This window comes from Phycodurus eques, chromosome 6 (assembly GCF_024500275.1).
Source record: "Phycodurus eques isolate BA_2022a chromosome 6, UOR_Pequ_1.1, whole genome shotgun sequence".
Lineage (NCBI taxonomy): Eukaryota > Metazoa > Chordata > Actinopteri > Syngnathiformes > Syngnathidae > Phycodurus > Phycodurus eques.
In genome coordinates, this window is record NC_084530.1 from 5,670,385 (window position 1) to 5,679,684 (window position 9,300).

The following is a 9,300-nucleotide window of genomic DNA, read 5'->3' on the forward strand; positions in this document are numbered from 1 at the left end:
TTCCCAATTATTATTATTATTTTTTTTAAATAGCCCCTGGAGTGGTTGGGAAAAGTCGTTAAATAGGGCAGCCAGTTTGCTAAGATGGCAACACTGACTGTGTTTTTGGAAACTAGCTCCTTTCTGTTAACAGCCATGTTATTAGTGTCAGCATTGCTCATCAGCAGAGATGCTCTTTGAACTAGGCAAGTGATTAAAAAAAAACATTAACCTAACAAATAAACTTGATAAACGGAGTAATCACCCAGCACAGAGAACCCAATTTTTATAATAGATATGATTTAGTTCCTTTTATATGGCACCTTGCAATTGTAAGCTAACAGTGTGAAATTTGACGTAAATACCTACGTGTTGATTTGACTTTTATCAATTATCAGCAAATACATGATCTTTGCAAAGTACTGATTGAGTGATTGATCAAATCTCAGCTCACTGGTGTGGTTTTTGCATGTCATTCCCTGTGTACACCTCCAGCATTCCAAAACCATGTATGTTAGGTTAATTGAGTACTCAAAATTAGGTGTAAGCGTGAATGTGAATAGTTGTTTGTTATATGTTGGCAGTATCTCACCCATTGCTGGGATTGGCTCCAGCTCACCCACAACCCTATGGGGAAAAAGTGATATACTGTGGAAAATGGATGGATGGAAATTTTCAAAGGCTATAAATGTAGTTCAGTGTGTCTTAATCTGATATTCTGTCTAACCAACAATATTTATCGTACTGTTTAGAAAAAGGGTGAGGTTTGACAGAGCTGCAGAGTTTCTGGCTGCGTGTGCCAGCGGGGACACAGAGGAAGCCCAAGTGATGCTCCAAGAAGCCAAGGAGATGATGAGCAACAACAAAGAGGACGGGACAGAAATTATTAACTGCTCCAATGCTGACGGAATAACTGCATTACATCAGGTAAAGCTGCTTTTACTTCCTGAGTTGTACTATTACTGTTTGATGAGAACAACACTTATTTTCAAAACTTAATTCTGCAAGGCCTGCATTGATGGTAGCATGGAGATGGTCTCTTTTCTTCTGGAGCATGGTGCCAATGTGAACCAGGTTGACAGTGAGGGGTGGACAGCCCTGCACGTAGCTGCTTCCTGCGGCTACCGCGACATAGCAGAGTATGTTGCTTCGTGTCTACTCTAGTTTAAAGAATGCAATATTAGAACAATTAAAATTTTCCCAATTTTGGTATGTTAGTCTTATTGCAAAAACTAAGAAATAACAAGTATTCACAACCTTTGCTCAACACCTTTTTTGATGTACCTTTGACAAGAATTACATCAAGTCTTTTTGAATATGATGCCACGAGCTTTGCACACTGATCTTTGGGCCCATTCCTCTGGAACACCATCAAGGGTGCATGAGGCGCGTTGGTGCATCGCCATTTTCAGATCTCTCCAGAGATTCTCTGTCAGATTCAAGTCTGGGCTAGGGCTCTGGTTCTGCCTGGTCCACTCAAGGACAGAGTTGTCTTGAGGCCACTCCTTTGATATGTTGGCTGTGTGCTCAAGCTCGTTGTCCTGCTAAAAGATGAACCATGTCCCCAGTTTGAGGTCAAGAGTGCCCGCTCTGGAGCAGGTTTATCTTGACTAGTCTCCAAGTCATGCAATTAAAAACATCCTCACAGCATTATGCTGCCACCACCATGCTTCATTGTAGGGATAGTATTGGCCAGGTGATGAGCGTTGTCTGGTTTCCTCCAAACATTTTGTCCCTCCTGCTTTGAGAGTCCCTCAGGTGCCCTGAGGCAAACTCAGGTGCGCTGGCATGTCCCTTTTATGAAGGAGTTTCTTGTGTGTCGCCACTCTACCGGTTTGGCCGGATTGGTGGATTGCTGCAGAGTTGGCTGTCCTCGAAGCGTCTCCTGTTTTCACAGAGGAACGCTGGAGCTCTGACAGAGTGACTGTTCGGTTTATGGTCACCTCCTTTACTCAGGTTGTTCTCCATAGATTGCTCAGTTTAGAGGGAGTCCAGCTCTCGGGAGAGCTCTCGTGGTTCCGAACTTCTTCTATTTGCGGATGATGGGGGCCACTGTGCTCTTTGGGAGCCTTTCCCAGATCCTGTCTAGGAGGTCTACAGACAACTCTTTGACTTCATGCTTGGTTTGTCCTGATATGCACTGCCAACTGTGGGACCTGCCATAGACTGGTGTGTGCCTTTCTAAATCACATCAAATCGACTGCATTTACCACAGGTGGACTCCAATTAAGCTGTAGAAACATCTCAAGGATGAAAAGTGGAAACAAGATACACCTGAGCTAAATTTTTAGCTTTATGGCAAAGACAACATTTTGAGAGAGAGAAATAATTTTATCAAATTTTGTGATAAGGCTGTAACAAAGTATGAAAAAAGTGAAGCGTTGTGAATACTTTCTGTATGCGCTGTTTTTTTTTTTTTTTAAGCACCGAATCTTGATGCCAGCGTGTACTGTTGGTGCCAGACTATTTCTGCATTCAACAATGCTATCATTGTTGTTGTGTTTGGCAGGATAACATCTCAGCTAAAGAATGTACATGCTGGGCTGGCCACAGTGTGTACAAATTGAAACCCATGTTTATAGCAAATGAGAATATGGATGAATTTATAAGCTCTGCAGAGACAGTGTGTTTTAGCTTTAGTGTTTCCTATGAACAGCTGATTGTCCGTTTGTTGTGTTTTCCATGGTTTCTCACTGTGGTTGATTTGTCAGTTTCCTTTTGCGGCATGGTGCTTCTCTCTCTGCTGTCAACTGTGATGGTGATGTTCCTGTGGACATCGCTCTGGACGAAACCACTGAGGCTCTTCTCCAGGAATACACTCTAAGACAAGGTAAACACTTGACTCTTTGGCAACTACACAACGCTTTAGCTTGTTTTACAGTGCATGGTTAAAGTAACTCAATCTCGGGTATGCTTCATGGCAGCGTAAAGCTGGAATGGAATCTAAATCCTCTGATCTGCCTTTTGCAGATTTGGAGAGGAATCTATCCATCCATCCATTTTCTACCGTTTATCCGAGGTCGGGTCGTGGGGGCAGTAGCTTTAGCAGGGACGCCCAGACTTCCCTCTCCCCAGACACTTCATCCAGTTCTTCTGGGGGGATCCCGAGGCGTTCCCAGGCCCAAACAACTTAATTGGTCGTCAGCTATTTACAGTACTACGTCAAAAGACACGCGACAAGGCTAAACATAAACTAGCTTTTGGATTCAAATATACTGTACACGCGGCGACGCGGAGTAAATGTCTTTTGCGGAGCCGATCGTCATTGATCGGATCGGCGATCGGCCGATCAGCATAAAATCCTAAATATCGGCCAATACCGATCAGCCTAATAAAATCGGTGTAAAGTCTAATATAGGTATATATACACACGCACGCAAACATAAACACCCACACACACACACACACACAGCGACCAGTTCAGGGTGTACCCTGCCTCTCGCCCGAAGATAGCTGGGATAGGCTCCCGCATCTAGATGTAAATACCATGAAATAAATGCTGGAATTCTGAACTTTTGACCTGAAACCCAGATGTCTTCAGTATACAACAAAAACAAAGGAATTGACCTTGCCGTTCCAATACTTTTGGACTGGACTGTAACTCCACACAGGATCCGAACACACACACACACACGTATACATACAGGGATCTCGTTTGATGTGCGTCCCACGTCTGAGATGCACAAAAATGATCAGGGACGCATAAAGCATGGTGAATCTGCGTCCACAGACGCACAGCATTGCTTACCTTCGTATGTGTGCAAGGCTCGAATTAAGTGGTCTCGCATCGCAGTTTGCGGGTCAAAATTCGCAATTGCAAAAACCTCATTGACAAGCAAAACTGCAAATCGGTTTTACCGCGGAGACTGTCGCAAAGATGGAAGCAGGCAGGGGCGTGTGTCACACAACACGCTTACTTCACTGATGCGTGTAAGTTAAGCTATTCGGTTGAGGAGTGGCAGCACAACGGTTGCAAAATCCAATGCTAAATTGAGAAGAGTATGGGGCACGGCCGGGCACAGCCCGAATGGGTAATGTGGGTCCCCCTTTCCATGGGCTCACCACCTGTGGGAGGGCTCGGGTGCAGTGTGAGATGGGCGGTGGCTGAAGGCTGTAGCTTGGCGATCCAATCCCCGGCTACAGAAGCTGGCTCTAGGGACGTGGAACGTCACCTCACTGGCAGGGAAAGAGCCCGAGCTGTTGTGTGAGGTTGAGACGTTCCGACTAGATATAGTCGGACTCGCCTCCACACACAGCTTAGGCTCTGGTACCAGTCCTCTTTAGAGGGGGTGGACTCTCTTCCTCTCTGGAGTTGCCCACATTGAGAGGTGCCGAGCAGGTGTGGGCATACTTATCCCCCCCGGAAGAGCTGGATGAAGGAGTGGCTGGGGAGAGGGGAGTCTGGGCTTCCCTGTTAAAGCTGATGCCCCTGCGACCTGACCTTGGATAACCGGAAGAAGATGGATGGATGGGTTGTATTGAGAAGAGAGAAAAGACAAATGGCAAAAGTGTGGTAGCATTTCATTGTGAAATGCAAGGCGAGCACCCGTTTGTTGTAACATGGACCTTTCTCTCCGCCGAGTATGTTAACTTTGTTCACTTGTTAACAATGTTAACTTTTTAAACTGTTAACTTCACCTCTGTCTCAACATAGTGAAAATCAGTGAGCTTAATATTTGTCTACCCTTACCAACATGATGTTAGCCCTGCAGGCTCTGGCTGCTTTGATGATGAGTACCGTCGAAAAACATTTTTTATTTTTTAAACTGTGACAAGGAAATTATAATACAACCACAGTGATACATATAGTGTGCTTTTTGCTCCGTGTAGTCACTGTACGACATAAGGCCAATCTGATGATCTATGACTGGCAAATCCTTAAGTCAAGTAGGTAAAAAAATTGGCAAATGCAGCCAGAGAGGAATAAGTACCAAAATGGATCATCATCATGTACCCAAACAGAGGAGGGTTTTGGTGAAGGGAGACAAAGCAAATACTTTTCTCTTGAGATTTTTCATTTTAGTTTGAATAAATTGAACACTTCCTAAACTTAAACAAAACATATTTATCTTATTCTTATTCAGCTATTCTAAGCTCATAAATGCACAGCTATGAACCTAATGTATAAATATGTCACAAAATGCTAAAAAGCTAGCTGCTTAACTCATTCACTGCCAGCCTTCCCAGTTAACGCCTTCCCAGTTAATGTGGATATTTGACTTCTAAAGCTGTCAATGGCAGTGAATATTAAGTGAGGATGCACAAAGGCGGTTAATGATTTTAGAAAATAAATAAAAATGTTTAATCTTTTATGCACAATGTGAATTCAATAAATAAAAACTGTTGAGTATATGAAAAGGAAACCAATTAGTCATACGTTATTAAGTGAAAGGTCTTATTTTATCTTTCAATCAGAAGAAGAGTAGGGTGGGTTATCGTTCCATAAATACAATGGAACAAAATACTTTTTTCCCGGGCTTTATAAATTTTCATTGTTGTGGTAACACTCGGCGCGCCCCTCACGACCCAGTGAGCTGCTGGCGGGTAACGGCTTTGACTCCGTGGTTGCAAACAACTGGGACATTTCAGGGAATGTTAACTATTTATTATTTTTGCTAGCCGGCGAGCTAACTAGCTAGTGTCCTAAGGAACCATACAGATCGTTCCGGCTCACATTGTTTAAAACAGAGGTCAATAACTCGCGGTCCGCATCCGGAACCAGAAGCATTCTCAAACAGATCCTCACCACAGCCACAAAAGAGGTTATGATTCAAGACATATGGGGTGCTTATATTTTAAGCGGCACAACATATTACAGGCTTAATGGCCACCCCTTCAGCCAATCAAATCTGCATCGCAGGTGGTAATCACTGAAATCTCTGACTGCGCACAGATGAGGGAGAGCGAGGGAGAGGGAGAGAGAGAGAGCGGGAGAGGGAGGTGCATGCAATAAGAGTTAAAAGGCGGAGAAAGATCAGAAAATGACCGACAAAGAAAGATAACATTTGGAAGAAATTGTGCCTATAAAGGGCAGAGTAATTTTTGTTTGTACTTCTCAGTGGAGAAGTTCCCACTGGGAGCCCTTGTTAGAATTGCATATGTATGCGAAACGCCATTATGAAACAAAACTAAGGTTTTGAAGAAGCATAACCTTCAAAACAGTTCAGTTAAGATTTGTTAAAATATGTAAAATTGTTTGAGACTTCACTGTTCTGTCAAGATTTGGCATCTTTAAGAGAAAAGGGAATTTTTTTTATGAAGGTAAGCACTTTATTTGAAGATCTATAAGTTGTTTCTTCTTTTACTTGCTCTTATTGTGAAATGCAGCTCTACTTTTATTTAGTAAATGAAATAACTTCACACAGTTGTGGTCATATGCTTGATTACTAAGGCAGAATTTGTAAGATGTGTTAATTTGTTTTTATTTTGCTCTAATATTTTATCAATGGCATAAAAAAACATGACTATCGTTTATGTTGAACGTTTTTGTTAAAATATATTCTAAAAAAATTGCTGGCGTGTGTGTGTGTGTAACGATACACCAAGGTCACAATTCGATACATATCACGATTTCTGACCCATGGTTCGATACTCGATTTGATTTTTGGCGGATAAAATATCTGATAAAAAGAAGAGTGTGAGTAAAACAAATAAGTGGACTATTTATTTAGGACACTTCATTATATATGATTGTAAAAAAAACAAACGAAATAAATAATAATAGTCTCCGGGCTGTGCTGTAAATCACAAATTAAATACCTAAATATGTAAAACCAAAGAAGCCTTTCTCAAACAAAATAGCTACCGTTTAAAATATAAGAGCTAAACGACGCTGAGGAGTTTAGGGAACAAACTTGCTGTCTGTGCCGCAAACTGCAAGAACGTAAACATTGAGTTCCGAAAAAGTAGTCCCATGGAAAGCAGTTGGAGGAGGCATGATGAAGAAATGTAAAGAAAAATAATACTAGTATTAATTATATTAACTTTAGTAACGCTGTGAGCTTGTGGCTTTATGTAGAATGGAGGAACACAGTTGAAATGGCGTGTCACTGTTCTGCTATGTCTCAAACAGCATGTCCATAACAAAACAATTGCAATGTGAAACTACGACACTATACCATGAGCACTGCCTTCAGATAGTGTTTGCTCATTGGTCCATTTGTGAATCCTTTCGCTGATGTTGAAAGAGAACAAACGAGAAAACCTGATAAGACAAAGGAGGAGGAGGCGTGTCACATAATGAAAAGTTTCTGATGGCAACATAAATGGATTAAAAAATATTCATATCCATCTTGCGTTCAGGTGTGGACTTGGAGGCAGTAAAGCGTGTAGAGGAGGAGCATATCACGACAGATGCTCGGACCTGGCTGAGTGAGGGACCACCTGCTGACGTACGACATCCCAGGACTGGAGCCACTCCTCTACACGTGGCTGCGGCCAAAGGCTACGTGGAAGCTCTCAAGTAAGCATCTTTTTCCCTTTTCATAAAGGACACTTCAGTTCCTTTAGTTTTCCTCCTTGAAAGCTCATAATCCCCTTCAAGTGAGTAAATCTCCTGACACATTGTCTTGTTCACTTCATGATGTCCAGGCTACTGTGTCAGTGTGGGCTGGATGTGTCTGCTATGGACTTAGACGGGTGGACTCCTCTTCATGCTGCTGCACACTGGGGTCAGGGGGAGGCCTGTCACATTTTAGCTGAACAGATGTGCAATATGGAAGCCCGCAGCAGCGCCGTGAGACTTCACTTTTTATTTGACATTTGTACAGAATTTAATGTTGTATTTTGGACTATTCTTTTTTTTTTTTTATAAATCATTGTGACATATTCTGAAGGGTCAGACGCCTTTGGATGTTGCAGATGAAAGTGTGGAGGAGCTCCTGGAGGATTTAGCTCAGAAACAAGCCAATGTGAGACATTTTTCTTAATTAATCCAATCAGTTGCCCAAATCACTGACGACTTTGTGTCTTCACAGTGGCGTAACGAGCAGTCCATACGAGAACGGCAAAACCAACAAGGTGCTACCGCTGTAAATGCACAAAATAAAAAACGGAGGTTAGTATTCGTCCAATACTTGATAAGCATAGGCAACATTAAGCTTTTTACCACACTCTTTTAAATATTAGTTAAAATTGTTGGTAAATGGTTGTCATTCAGTCCAATGATTGACTGGTGGTCATTCAAGCGTGTGTACATTACCTCTCACCCAAGATGAGATTGGCTAAAGCTTGTGTAACCTCAAACAGGGTGAGCAGAATATAATGTATTGGCAGACTGAATAACTATCAATGAAGGTTCTAAGAGAGTTTTGATCTTAAAATACACATTTAAACTTAAAGGCCTTTTCTCATGGCCACTGTGAATACATCCATAAGTGAAATTGCTGGACAATATCCTCGAATACAGTCCCCTCCAAAGCTACTGGAACGGCAAGGTCAATTCCTTTGTTTTTGAGACATTTGGGTTTCAGATCAAAAGATGAATATGAGACAAAAGTTCAGAATTCCAGTTTTTATTTCATGGTAATTACATATAGATGTGTTGAACAACTCAGGACAGAGCACCTTTTTTTTTTTTTTTTTTTTTTTTTTTTGAAGCCATCCACTTTTTAAGAGTCACTAGTCTTTATTGATGATGTAACTCATGATGGTAGCAGCAGAATGAATTCTGAAGTCTACAAAACCATTTTGTTTGGCAATTTACAGAAAAATGCATCCAAACTAATTGGGAGAAACTTAATCATAGAACAAGACAATGACCCAAAACACTCTGCCAACACAGCAGACTTCATCAGGGGGAAAAAGTGGAAGGTCTTAGACTGGCCAAGTCAATCACCGTACCTGAACCCAATAGAGCATGCATTTTACCTCCTGAAGAGGAGACTGAAGGGAGAAACCCCAGAAACAAACAAGAACTGAAAGAGGCTACAGTAAAGGCCTGAAAAAGCATTTCAAATGATGAATGTAACAGTCTGGTGAAGTCACTGGATCGCAGAGTTGATGCAGTTACTGCAAGTAAGGGTTATGCCACCAAATATTAAATGTTATTCACATTAAGGTTAATTTAATGTCTGTTCCAATAGTTTTGCTCACTTGAAAAGTGGGTGGCTTCAAACAAAAGGTGCTCTGTCCTGAGTTGTTTAACACATCTAGATGTTAAATATGAAATAAAAGCTGGAATTGATCTTAAACCCAAATGTCTTCAGTATACAACAAGAACAAAGGAATTGCCAGTTCCAATACTTTTGGAGGGGACTATAAGTCATCACCCTGACGTATATTTTATTATTATTTAAAATTGTCATTGTATTCACAAAATTC

At 41.6% G+C, this 9,300-nt stretch overlaps 1 protein-coding gene across 1 annotated transcript in view; it reads left to right on the forward strand.

The window, feature by feature from the left end:
• ppp1r12c (protein phosphatase 1, regulatory subunit 12C) overlaps window positions 1-9,300 on the forward strand; it is a 31,647-nt gene that overhangs the window by 3,942 nt on the left and 18,405 nt on the right. Inside the window, exons 2-8 of the mRNA XM_061678642.1 lie at window positions 732-906; window positions 988-1,118; window positions 2,691-2,809; window positions 7,282-7,441; window positions 7,570-7,714; window positions 7,815-7,889; window positions 7,956-8,035. Coding sequence (XP_061534626.1) covers window positions 732-906; window positions 988-1,118; window positions 2,691-2,809; window positions 7,282-7,441; window positions 7,570-7,714; window positions 7,815-7,889; window positions 7,956-8,035 — 885 coding nt within the window. The remainder of the gene's footprint in view (window positions 1-731; window positions 907-987; window positions 1,119-2,690; window positions 2,810-7,281; window positions 7,442-7,569; window positions 7,715-7,814; window positions 7,890-7,955; window positions 8,036-9,300) is intronic.